A 13,624-nucleotide genomic window follows, 5' to 3' on the forward strand; every position below is an offset into this window, starting at 1 on the left:
TTTACAGAGAAATGTCAACCAAATAGAATCTCAAGCTCCTGCTTAGTCCTGGAGCTTGCTGTATTGCAATTTACTGTGGAACAAGAAAACCAAGTAAGTTGGAGTATCCACAACATCAGATACCTTGTAATACTGACTAATACGTAGCATACCAGTTTCTCCAAGGAGAAGTCTTATTACACTTATATCTAAATTTACTATTTCAGCATCCCTTACTAAGTTTAAATTTGAATTAATTTTCAGATTGGATTCCTTTCCTATGTCTAAGTCTATAAACCCTTCTCACTTATTGTGAGTGCATGTTAGACAACATAAGATCCTAGTATTTTGCTGTTAACTAATAACCACAACACATTCTTAATTAATACAGTTGTTAAAACAGATAAGGTACACAGCAGAGAAAATACTCAATTCATGGTTCCAATAATAAAAAGGTGCATTTTCCAAATATGTAATTTCTCACTAAAATCAGCCATCACTACTTTTCACCCTTGATTAGTCCCCTTCCACTACATTTAAATATATTGGTAGCTCAAGGAGATAAACTGATAAACTCCATTTCCAGTCAACTTCCAGTTACATAAGCCTGAAGATTTTGAGGCTAGATCAGAAGCTACAATATCAAATGATGCTTCTGCACCATTATTTGAAATTGTAACTACTGTATGAGTTCATGTAAACTTTTCCTCTCAGTTCAGGTCCCTTTAAAGTAAAAGGCATCAAAACTCCACCAAGGTATAATCTGGTAAGTAAAATTAAACAATTCACCTCTGTTAGCTAACAAATCCTGACAACCTACTAAGCTCCACAGAATTCTTTGATAGAGCATGATACAGGTAGTCCTGTAAGAATTAATGTGTGCCAAAAAGGTGGTAGTATTGGGCTTCAAGAATTTCTAAATGGCGAAAAGTTATCAAGCCAAACGAAACTAGAGAAAAACCTGAAACAGAGATTGGAATTTTACATTAATCAGTTTAAGGCAGTGGGTTTCCAATCTTTTTCTGATGAAGCCACTTCCAACGAATTGAGGGACAAGCACCCACCACTTCAGTGTCCCCTTTCACTAGGCCCTGGCACAGTTGCTGCAATCTTTGTCCATTTATTACTACTTATTTTCTTGCGTATCTTTTTGCTGTCTAGTTTTCCAGTTTGGTCTTATTTCATGACTGATTCTCTGTTTCCCACTCACCAGATGCTTGAGGTATGGGAGTCCATTGATGGTTCAAGGTGGCCAGAACACATGTGCTATACCTTCTGACCACTACTAAAGAGAAGAGAAGAGTTTCCTCTGCACATTACTTGCACTATTAAGAGCTGAGGGATGGAAAGCAGACGCCTTTCAAGAAGCCACCTCTGGCACGTATTTATAACAGAGGGAGAGCTGGGCCCAAGGTTATGCAGTTTCCTCCCACCTACTATTCTCTGCCCAACCATCCCAACCTCCTTGCTTATCTACCCCCACACCTCCCAGGGAATCCATCCTCCTTGTTGGGAAACACTGGTTTAGCAGACAAGATTACTTTCACTGTAAAAATACCTGTAAAAATTCACTACACCTGCACCTAGAAAAACAGATTAAAATTTAACCCTCTCCCCTTCCTCTATGAATGCATTTTCTATGTAAAAATAAATACCTGAAAATTGCACTGATACAGTATTACTTATTTTAACATGTATTATGAATAAACTGCACATGCTGTTTTACAGACAATATATATTTGTAAACTTGCTCATGCAAAGTTAGTGTGCACAACAGGGATATGAATTTTCTAATCCCCACACCTTTAAAAATGACATTTACTTATGTCTGCACTTTTTAAACTGTGCCCAAACCCTCTGCAATATAATAAATCTTACACGGAACAATTTCTTATCGGCCAGCCAAATCAATTTATGTAGCTGAAACACAAAAGAATAAAAGTTATACAAAAACATGGTGGTTTTGTTTTTACAGAAAGAAGAAAAATTAAAAAAAAAGAAAAAAACATGGTCACAAAATTTTAACATTTTAATCCTAAACATTACAGGGCAAATGGATGTTGGAACCTATTTCCATACACCATATGTTTTAATCTTTTATTTTCATTTCAAATGTGGCCAAATCCACTAAAACATGAGTGGTTTACAACTTCTGGATCATGGAAATACGTATTTCTGGAATAAATGCTAGAAAAGCAACAATGGGAAAAAGCCAACTGTCTCCATAAAGGTAAATAAAGTGGAACAATGTGAAGATTAGATATTTTTCTGTTTCTTACTCTTAACCTGTCAATTCAGTGCATCATATGGTTCAACGTAATGGTCCCCATTTTGAACAAACATCTAACTAGTGTCCATTGATTCTAAGTTAGTGGATGATGAATCTTTCTGGATACTTTCAAAGATGGCTGCCAGCTCAGGGTTAGAGCTTATCTGTGATTGAAATTCACTCATTAGCGGACTCTTCTCTGCTTCTGGAATGGTTAGAAGGGCTGCTACTGCCCTCATGGCAGACCGCTTCAGTTCATCTTGTTTTTCAAACTCCTGTTTCACTGAGTTTGCCTTTACCTGTAGAAAAAGTAGTGTATGTAGGAAGTTTACATTTAAAACTGAGCTCTTCTTAAACCAGTCGATGTAAGGTATCTTTCCTTCCATATTACCACTTTAATTTGACAAGCACTTGAAATAGTTTATACTGCACAAGATACTTTTTTTAGGATGAAAAGAATATAAAGATAACCACAGGAGACTGGACAGCTGTAGTGCATCTGATGCTTAGCAGTCTTAATTAAAAAAACCTTACAAATAGGTTAGAGCCTGAAAATTGCAGATTAAGCAAAAACATTCCTTACAAAAAAATAAATAAATTTGACTTAGCAAATCATTACACAGATTCAAAGCAAATAGCAGCCAAACTGGTTCAATTTAGTAAGGTCAGTAACATTATAAAAATGACCACGAGTTGCTGAAGCACAAATTATAATACAGCAATGGGCATACTGACCAAAGCATATTCTTGATCAGTTAGAAATTTTTGATATCATTCCTAAGCAAGAACTTTTAATGGTACACAGACAGGACTTCATCATTGAAAGTAATACTCCCTAAATCAATCAAGTGAAATAAGGAGCAGATTATTGGTGGAAGATGGGTAACAAGAAACTGTGTAGGTGATATGAAGGTGGAAGTTAATTATTACTGTATCTTAGGAGCCATAGTCACAGACCATGAACCCATTGTGCTAGGCACTGTATAAGCACAGAACCAAAAGATGGTCTTTGCCTGAACAATCTTAAATTTTTAAATAAGGAAGTTTTCAAAAGACGGGCTGAAAGCACCATTTTACACTGCTCTTCTCCCTTCAAACTGCTTATTTCACCTTCTAGAAGCAAGTTGTAAGTTTCTAGTAACTTTTAAACCTCTATAGTTAAAAATTAAAAACTATTTAAAATTCCACATACAGTTTCTTCAATGAAATCTCAGTTTTTACATTGCTTAAATGGGCAGCCTGGCTTCTGAGGGACAGAGAGTAGACCAAATAATCCAAAGAATTTAAAAAAAATTAGAAAAAGTGAACAAGTATATTCAGATTAGAAAAGGGATTTATACTCTTTCCCTCCCTATTTTCTCTTATAATTTTACTAGGAACTATTTTTCATATGATGTATTACATGAGCCTCCCAAATTATTTTTGATCAACAACATTTTAAATTAAAGAGCCATACTCTAACTCAGGGGTGGGCAAACTTTTTGGCCCGAGGGCCACATCTGAGTGGGAAAATTGTATGCAGGGCAACGAATGTAGGGTTGGGGCAGGGAGTTGGGGTGCAGTGTGCAGGAAGGGGCTCAGGGCAAGGGGTTGGAGTGCAAGACGGGTATGGCAGGGGGCTCAATGAAGGGGGTTCAGGGTTCAGAGCAGGGGACTGGGGTGCAGGAGGGGGCTCAAGGCAGAGGGTTAGGAGGCTCAGGGCAGGGGCTTGGGATGTGGGGTGCAGGAGGCGTTCGGGCTCCAGCCCAGCACTGCTTATCTCAAGCAGCTCTGGGTTGGCAGCGGCATGCAGCAGGGCTAAGGCAGGCTCCCTGCCTGCCCTGGCCCCACGCCATTCCCGGAAGTGGCCAGCATGTCCGGCAGTGGCTCCTGGGGGTGGAGTGGGGTGGGGCGGGGCGGGGCAGGCGGCTCTACTGCACGCAGCCCTTGCCTGCAGGTACCACCCCCGAAGCTCCCATTGGCTGCGGTTCCTCATTCCCGGCCAATGGGAGCTGCGGGAGTAGCGCCTGAAGATGAGGGCAGCGCACGGAGCCTTCTGCATCCCCCTCCCCCAGGGGTCACAGGGACATGGTGCTGGCCGCTTCCAGGAGAGACGTGGGGCCAGGGCAGACAGGCAGCCTGCTTTAGCCCTGCTACGCCACGGGGCTGGCAATCCCGCGGGCTGGACTGAAAGCCCTGACAGAGCAGATTCAGCCTGCAGGCCCTAGTTTGCCCTGCCATGCTCTAACTCAACCATGTCAGGGTATGCATAAACAGACTACAGGTGCACTTTACATGAGTGAAGCTACTATTTTGGGCATCTTGCCTTAAAATGCAGTGGAGTCATGCACAAAGTCTATGGATATAAATCTATTGTGGATCAGTAGTCCAGAACTACAGGTAATACTAAATTCATATGGACAGCTTCTCAGACACTAATATACTTAATATTCAAGTCTCAGGTTCTTAACATTTCTATAGAACCAAAAAGTTCAAAGTATTATTCAAGAACATAAGCATCAGTTTAAGACAGTACCTTTGTTGTACATGTGGCACGTAAGGGTTCGACAAGCCTATCCAACCTCTGCAGTACTGCACTTGGACAAAGAGTAGACAGTCTCACCAACATTAAAAACGTTAGCATCTAGTTGGGGAAGATCAATTCAGAGATAATTAAGTTTTGCACAATTAAGGTCTTTTTTTTAGTTCACTACAAAAGGAGTTTTAAAACAGCAACATCCTAGTACAAGTATGATTCACTATACATCCCACTGTATATTTAAAAACAGTTTTCAGGTAGTATTTATATCAGCTTTCTAGTCATCTGAACAATATTTGTACAGCAAAAACATTGCAAAATATTTAAAAGAAGTCACTGTTTAGCCAATATTTCATATTAATTGGGTCAGAACGCTCAAGTTTAAGTGTAAATGTACAAGATGATAATTTACCTTAATGTCATAATGATCCTTCAAACCATCTTCAACATGGTTTAGGAATTCAAATATGTCTAGCCTATCCAGACAGCTATCTAAAAGAGTGTACATGCACTCAAAAGCTGCCTTTCTAATGTCCAGCCCATCATCAACCGTATGCTTGAATGGTCCCATTTCCACCTGTACACAAAAAACATTAGACAAGAATATATTTACTAAAATTTAAAATCAGCTTATACAAATATTTTGCAGTCTCACCAAGTTCACCTACCTCTCTTATTAGTTCCTTTCTGACTTTTGTTTCATTGTAAAGATGAGGAAGCACAGTATCTAAAAGGTCTCTTATTAATGATGGTTTATTGTGTGCCGCTGAATTAAACGTCACTAGGGCCACTCTCCTTACATTGAGATCTGGGTCTTCCAATGTTTTTAGAAAATCACCTGTAAATATGCCAAGAAATTAATTACCATGACATGTTTCTATTTGCTACTCTCAGAAACCTGGAAATATTTCTCCACATGGGATTTATTTTTACCTGTTAACAGAGAGCTTTTTACTGTGCAAACTGTTTTTGATTGAACTGACATTGCTACATTTAGCAGCAACGCTTTAAACTATAAACTAACTAAAATCAGCTTAAAGATTTTAATAAGTTTCAGTTTACACAGCTGCATAACTGCCTAGAACAATGTGTGATGCAAGGCATGACTGCAGAAAGCATGTACAGCACACTAAGGTGGCTGGGGAAATCCCGAGTAATATTCATATTTGAATATGAAAAGAGAAGAAATTATAAGAATCAATATGAAAAACACATGTACATGTAATCTATGGTGTGTCTCACAATTTGAGAGACACAACCAACCAAATAAGGTTTTATACCTTAGATATTTAAACTGAGCAGACAATATGCACTCAAAACAGCTACAAGGCCATAAAATCACATTACTTTTACAGAAGAAAGAAATATTAGTTATAGGGTTTTTATTTTCTTTGGGGAGTGGCATGGGAGAAGAAATATGGCAAACTTCCACATGGAATAGTGAAGCATATGCCTGTAATGCTGCACAAGATTGTGAGAACTGGATATAATTCTATGACGTAAAACTGAAACTATATCTTATATATAATATACTGGTATTAGTGTAATGAAGTTGAAACAGAAATGTTCTGTTATGCAAAAGTAAGTTTCATGAGTTTTACCAGCATTTATACTCATTTTTAAATTGGTAAGTTTTTATTGTTGAAAGGTAAGCCCTGTATAATTACGGAAAATTGTATTAAACAATCATGAAGACTGCCATCTCTCTCCTTATTTCTTTGTTCCAATTTTCTTAAAACATACATATGAGACAGCCACTGTAAACTCTGGAGTTAAAGATGAATTCTCTAATATAAATTCCTGGAAGTACCTTCCAATGTATATTTTAAAATACCCTAGCAGAATCATCCACGGAATCCTCTTAAAATTATCATGAAAAGAAGGATAATTCAACATATATTAAAATAAAAACACCTCTACGGACGATCCGCTGTCCAGATCCTGTGGAGATCAGTAACACAGTACTTCCTAGACAGAATAAATACACTAAGGATCGCATCAGTACTGCTTACTAAATATTATGGGACACTGCTATGAAGGAACAAAGTAAAAAGGGGGAAAAACAGGATGGATGAAACGCAAAACAAAAATTCTAGATACCATCTTTCTTTTTGTGTAACAAAAAATAAAGAGGAAGCAAGGCTGACTAAGGGAGAGGAACACTGCTGGATGTCCAGGAACACAACAAAAACTGGGTTCCTAGCTCTCTGGCCCAGCAAGATAATTTTGAGTTACTCTAGACTAGGGGTGGGCAAATTTTTGGCCCAAGGACCACATCTGGGTGGGGAAATTGCTTGAAGGGCCGGGGCTGGGGGTTGAGGTACGGGTATGGGAAGGGGTGCGGTGTGCAGGAAGAGTTCAGGGCAAGGGTTGGGGCAGAGGAGTGGTGCAGGGTGTATGAGGGGGCTCAGGTCAGGGGGTTGAGGTGCAGGAGGGATATGGAATGCAGGAGGGGGTTTAGGCAGGGGGTTGGGGTGCAGGAGGGGTGTGGGATGTGGCAGGAGGTTCAAGGCAGTGAGTTGGGGTGCGGGGTGCAGGAGGGGTTCAGGCTCCAGCCTGGTGCCACTTACCCGCGCCGTGTCACTCCGGGAAGCGGCCGGCACCATGTCCCTGCGCAGTCCCTGGGGCGTGGGAGGGCCGCAGAGGGCTACGCGTGTTTCCCTTGCCTATGGATACCTCCCCGAAAGCTCCCATTGGCTGTGGTAACCCGTTCCTGGCCAATGGGAGCTTAGGGGGAGGTACCCACAGGCAAGAGCAGTGTGCAGAGCTCTCTGCCACCCCACCCCCACGGGCTGCAGGGACGTGGTGTGGCCACTTCCCAGAGCGGCGTGGAGCCCGCGGTGGTGACAATCCCGCGGGCCGGATCCAAAGCCCCGAGGGGCCAGATCCAGCCGCAGGCCGTAGTTTGCCCACCCCAGCTCTAGACAAATTCAGACTGGAAATAAGACAACGGTCAGAGTAATTAAATATTGCAACAAATTTAACCAAAGGTCATGGTGGATTCTCCATCATTGACAATTTTTAAATCAAGACTGGATTTATTTCTAAAAGATCTGCTCTAGGAATTATTTTGGGGAAGTTCTATGGCCTGTGTTGTACAGGAGATCAGACTAGATGAGTACAATGGTTCCTTCTGGCCTTGGAATCTACGAATTTCTTCTGGCCCTATGAAAGAAGGACACTGGCTGATTCTGAAAGAAGGCCCCTCAAAAACTTCTAGGCCAGAGGCCTTGACGCCATGCAGCAAGGAGTTTAGACAACAAATAGTAAAAAAGTGACTAAATGAAACCGCTTGCCTCAAAGAATGCAGTTCTCAAAGAGAACTTGAGAAAAACAAACAGTAATGGAAGGGAGAACAAAATACAAGTAAGGCTGTAGGAAAAATGGACTCAAAGAAGGAAGGTAGTGAATTATTTAATTTCAGAGAAGGAGACTAACAAAGGCTTTTGGACTATCATATCATTCATGGCGATAGTTTCTTTTGGCTACCCAACCAATTTATGAAAGGCTTTACTAAAACTTGAGGAAGTGTAGTAATAAAGCATAAGTGTAATACAGATACACTGTAATACCTATTCCAGATACAGTCTAAAATAAAGCCCAGTCGTATCATAAGAAAATAACCCATTTGGAAATATGAAAATCATACCAAGGTTTGTATTTGCTTTAAAAATACATGATTTTATAAAGACTGAAAAGCTTGAGATCTAAAATAGAGTACTAAACACATGTGTAGAAATGATTTACTTAATAGATTCTATAAATGTTCTCTCTAGTGGGTTTGACCATACTACACAATGCTAGAGGGTCGTGAACAAGAGTGGATCTAGAGGATCAGAAAGTCATGTGACAATGCAAAGCTTGTTTTTCCCCCTAAAGATTTACTGGATTCTCCAAGTATCTTGGCTATTTATGGATCAATAACACATTTTGACAGCTGACTGGTTTCTTCAAATAATGTATAAAAATTATATGTAATAGAAATCTCTCAGTTTCTAATGCAGTACATGACTGTATATACATTTTAATGTAAGATTAATCACTTGAAAAGAAATTTAACAATTAAAAAAGTCAATGGTTAGCAATCTTGCAGCTACTGCTATCTAGTTTGGGACCTCAGTGGTCTATACTGAAGAATTACCATTTCCTTAATGGCATCCAGTAAGCTTCAGTCTGCAGTCTTTAACAACAGCTCTCACTAATAGTTGTCATTGGTGATTGCTTAATTCAGAAACTTGCAAAGCATTGTTTTAAATGGATTTTTTACACTGCACACCTGATATAAAAGTCTGAATATTAACTGCTTAAAAAGAAACTTGGTTTTAAATTTTAAAAAAACATAAGAAACTTACCTATGCAGTTCTTTAATAGTGGATCTATGGGTTGTGGATGATCAGAAATAGTGAACTTCACAGCAGTAACAACTGAACTTCGAGCATATGATGACCCTAATACCAAACATGTTATTTTAGTTAAAAAAAATACTGAAATTGCTAAATAATTTAATTAAATATATTTAAATATTATAAGTCATCTTCTCTCTTCACAACAGGTCTTCTTTCAAAATACTAAAATTAAACGTTACTGATTGGCTCGCAAGGTGTTAAGTTTTTTTTATAATTTTCCATTATTACATTGTAAACAGGGATTAATGTTAAATGTTAATTAGGAATACATTAAATAAACTTGTCTTCTATACCAAAGTCATTACATAATGAATGCCTTAATTAAAGAAATTCTTAGTTCTAAACAAATGCAAATATCTGTTTATTTCAATACAACCTTAGAGGTGGAATTACTGTGTTGAACTATGTACAATGACCATATATATCCCTCAACCCTTATCATCCTTATATTTCAGAAGTCTTTTGATTATGTCCCAAAACTATATGCTGCTTTTGAAAAAAAACATTGCTGTCTCCATGGTCTTTAAAACTATTTACATGATTTAGTTTACAACTCTTCACGAATAAAACCACCATTACATTATTTTGAAAGCCAGATTCTCATTATCAAAGTGTAGAAGCAATTCATATTACACACTATCTACTGCCTCCAGTATAAGGAAAATGTTATTTTAAAAACAACGGCCATTCAAATACTTATTTGTAAAGTACAATCTAATAAAATCTATACAATGTTCAACTGGATAATTAACAAAAATTTCAGATCACTGCTTCGTAATGTATCATGAAATTTAAATGTCTTATTTCTTACGCCTTCATGCATAATATGTAAAATCAGGTGTCAAGAGGTAGCATGATCTCATTTTCTGAAATTCTCTGGAAGCAGTCCACAATTCAAGAAGAGATTTTTCATACAATAAAACTCAAGGGCAAGCTATTGAGTATAACTTAGACTCTTTGTCAGAAGTACAAAAGTTCTTCCCTTCTCTTAACACAGAGCCTAAATATATATATTTATTTTGAATGACAGCCTACCTGATGCCAAATATCCCTTGAGCCGTGGTAGCAGAGTTTCTGGGTCTATTAAAGTAAGTTTGCCCAAGCATTCAGCAACAACATTCCTGGTACCCTCTTCTGCACACTCACAGTGTTTCAGCAGTAAGGCCCAGATGTTCTCAACATATGGTTTGAGGCCTACCACCGACGCAGAGCTAATTATTTCTTTCAAGGAATGGAGAAGTAGGTATTGCCTCTTAGGCTGACTGGTTATTTCTTGTAAGACAAATGGTAGATATTCAGGAAGATTGCCGACACTAATACTGCCTAGAGCATAAGATGCTGCAGACTTGACTTCTTCACTAGGAGAGGAGAATGCTTCTAGTATTACAGACTTGAGCTCAATTTGTCCACTTAGGTCAATGTGATGCCCAACTTCCCCAAGAGACAGCAAAGCTAAAAGACGAATAGAATCTGTGGACCTTGAATTCTTGACATCTTGAATGAACTGACCTACTACAGCTGGTCCCTCTTTAGGGCATGCGCGTGTAAGGGCAGCTACACATTTGGCAATGGAATAATAAGACTGCTTGTGAGTAAGTGCAGTGCTCTGCGAGTACACTGGACCTGTTAACATGCGTAATAAATCCATATATCCTAAATTATTTGTTCCAGTCACAACCAGAGCTTGGAAAAATTCTAGCATGGCACTAAGTGCTCCACCTTGCAATAATGGTGATCTCACAAGTCCAATAAGTTCATTAAGAATGGACCCACTGATCTTTGAGAGGGAGGAAGGATACACTTTAGCCAGTGTAGTCAGAAAACTGATGGCCATCTGGGAAACGTGCATATCACTTTCACTGATAAGAGGTGGAAGCTCATCCAGGACAGCATCAATCATGGCAGCTGTCAAGCTGTCACTGTAATTTTTAATTAAGATATCTAGAGCAGAAAGCGTGCCTAGTTTCAAAGCTCGCTGGTTCTTTCTGAGGAAAGAGGCAAGGATAGGAACTCCTTCCCCAAGGATTGGCCTCAGATCTATCTTCAAAGGAGAGCCAGCAATCAGCGTCAAAGCCTTCACTGTAGTTAACCGAGTAATCTCATTCTTTAGTCTCTCTAGGAAGATCTGAAGAGTAGTAGGCAAGTCAGTGCCCAGATTATCACCAAGGCTGCAGATGATCTGGCCCATGCAGGAGATTGCCCTCTCTTTTACTTCCTGATCAATGTCAGCAGCCTTCAGTCTCTTGATGGTGCAAGTAAACAAATCTTTGATGTAAGGTGTGGCATCAAAGGAAGAAGGCTGGTCTAAAGGACGAATGACCTTCACAAGCTGCTGTGTAACCAGAAGTGCCTCTGATGTTATCTTGTAAAAAGGGTCTCCAACACAAGCTACAACTGGAGGCACCAGTGCTTGAACATGAGGATGGAAGACTTGTGGAGAATGGTTACACAGGATCACGTACAGACAAGACAAAGCATCAATCTTCAAATTAGAGGAACTTGATTTGTCATTCAGTGAAAAAATTATCCCTGTAAAAGAAAAGAGGTTGTGTTATTTATGTATTTATTTTTAACATCAGAAATAACAAAAAGTCCTAAAAAATGCAGCCAAATCATGCTAACATTTTCTGTTCTTAAACATTTCCTTCCAGAAAGCCTTTCCCACCTTTGATTTAAAGTAATACACTTTCCAAACTTCTTCCACTCAGGCAGCACACATAGGCCGTTCGATGGCTTGTGCTCTCTTTTTCTTTTAACTACTAGAGGAAATTCTGAACACAACTGCTCAAAATGACCATACTTAAAACGTGTATGTGTACACACACATCCCTAGCTATTTCATGAGACTGAAACAAGTTAGAAATTTTAGCTGCTTCTAAAGACTGACACATACTTAATCGTTTTATATAAAAAGTGTCATTATTCTCTGAAAAGTGATTATATAAGTGATATAGAAGATTACATATTTGTAGTTTCTCAGTAGCGTCTATCAAAATTCATCTAGTTTACCAATAAGAGCTTTCTAGCTACCAGCCCTGTAAATTCTACAACAAATCTGAAAGTAAAGCTTTTTTTTGGCTCATCTACCACAACCAGTGGTAAAGATTCTGCATGGGTGGTAAAGGTGAAAAATAAGGGCAGTATTTAGCCCTGCACAAGTGTAAATGTGGGCAGAATTTGGCCTTCTAATTAGACACAAGTTAACAATTCTGATTATAGACTAGACAAAATGAATCTAGCTTACAAGCCCAGGACTTTTTTCTTTGGTTCTCCAGAGCTAACCAAAGTAAAAATGCCACTAAACGATGCACGTGGATTCACAAAGAAGCTAAGCTGCCAATTACAGCGGAGTAGTATTGTCTTAATTTAGAACTACACTTCAAAAGCTTTTTCTTAAATATCAGGATTTAAGGTTTAAAAACTTTTGAAGTCGAAGTCACAATTAACCTATAACAGATTTACTAATACATTTTTCATACCTGGCACAAGTACAGGAATGTGTTGTGTTAGGGCTCCAGGTAAAACATTTACCAGCTCAGTTAGCATGTTAAAACAACACTGACGAGTCTTCACACTCTTCTCCTTCATCTGTTTGTGCAAGGCTTTAACTATGTTAGGAACCTGTAGCAATTACACACCTGTTAACTAGTTGGGCAGTTAGCATTTCCTTTACAGTTATCCTAAATTACAGAAAATAAAATGACAGGTTTCAGAATAGCAGCCGTGTTAGTCTGTATTCGCAAAAAGAAAAGGAGTACTTGTGGCACCTTAGAGACTAACCAATTTATTTGAGCATAAGCTTTCGTGAGCTACAGCTCACTTCATCGGATGCATTCAGTGGAAAATATAGTGGGGAGATTTATATACATAGAGAACATGAAACAATGGGTGTTACCATACACACTGTAACCAGAGTGATCACTTAAGGTGAGCTATTACCAGCAGGGGCGGGGGGGACACACACCTTTTGTAGTGATAATCAAGGTGGGCGATTTCCAGCAGTTGACAAGAAAGTCTGAGGAACAGTGGGGGGTAGTGGGGGGGAAATAAACATGGGGAAATAGTTTTACTTTGTGTAATGATCCATCCACTCCCGGTCTCTATTCAAGCCTAAAATGTCTCTCTGGGCTTTGATTCTTCAGAAGAGCTTTATTTCTAGCTACATTGACAGCTTTAAGTTTCAGATCTTCAAATCAATTACTATTCCAGGAAATTTTAACTTGAAAAATTAAGGTCAGATTTAGCAAAACATGTTTTCCATGTAGCCTCTCTCTCAAATTTCTAGAATCAGATATATTAATTACATACTTACCCTATTAAATCAATTTGGAAAATGATTCTGATAGTACCGCCACTTCTCTCTATTCTGCAGGTAAAATGTGTTCTACTGATCAAGTGTCTCCTTTTTTTATTGTGAGAATTTAATTTTTCTCCTATTCTGAATTTAGCTAA

General features: G+C 38.8%; 1 protein-coding gene across 1 annotated transcript in view; it reads right to left on the reverse strand.

The window, feature by feature from the left end:
• Nucleotides 1–1,650: 1,650 nt before the first annotated feature.
• CAND1 (cullin associated and neddylation dissociated 1) overlaps nt 1,651–13,624 on the reverse strand; it is a 53,063-nt gene continuing 41,089 nt past the window's right edge. The window contains exons 9-15 of the mRNA XM_048835823.2: nt 12,652–12,793; nt 10,208–11,701; nt 9,119–9,214; nt 5,435–5,604; nt 5,179–5,343; nt 4,764–4,871; nt 1,651–2,547 (exon numbers count right to left, since the gene is read on the reverse strand). Coding sequence (XP_048691780.1) covers nt 2,323–2,547; nt 4,764–4,871; nt 5,179–5,343; nt 5,435–5,604; nt 9,119–9,214; nt 10,208–11,701; nt 12,652–12,793 — 2,400 coding nt within the window. The 3' untranslated portion in view covers nt 1,651–2,322. The remainder of the gene's footprint in view (nt 2,548–4,763; nt 4,872–5,178; nt 5,344–5,434; nt 5,605–9,118; nt 9,215–10,207; nt 11,702–12,651; nt 12,794–13,624) is intronic.

This window comes from Caretta caretta, chromosome 1 (genome assembly GCF_965140235.1).
Source record: "Caretta caretta isolate rCarCar2 chromosome 1, rCarCar1.hap1, whole genome shotgun sequence".
In the NCBI taxonomy this organism is placed as follows: Eukaryota; Metazoa; Chordata; order Testudines; family Cheloniidae; genus Caretta; species Caretta caretta.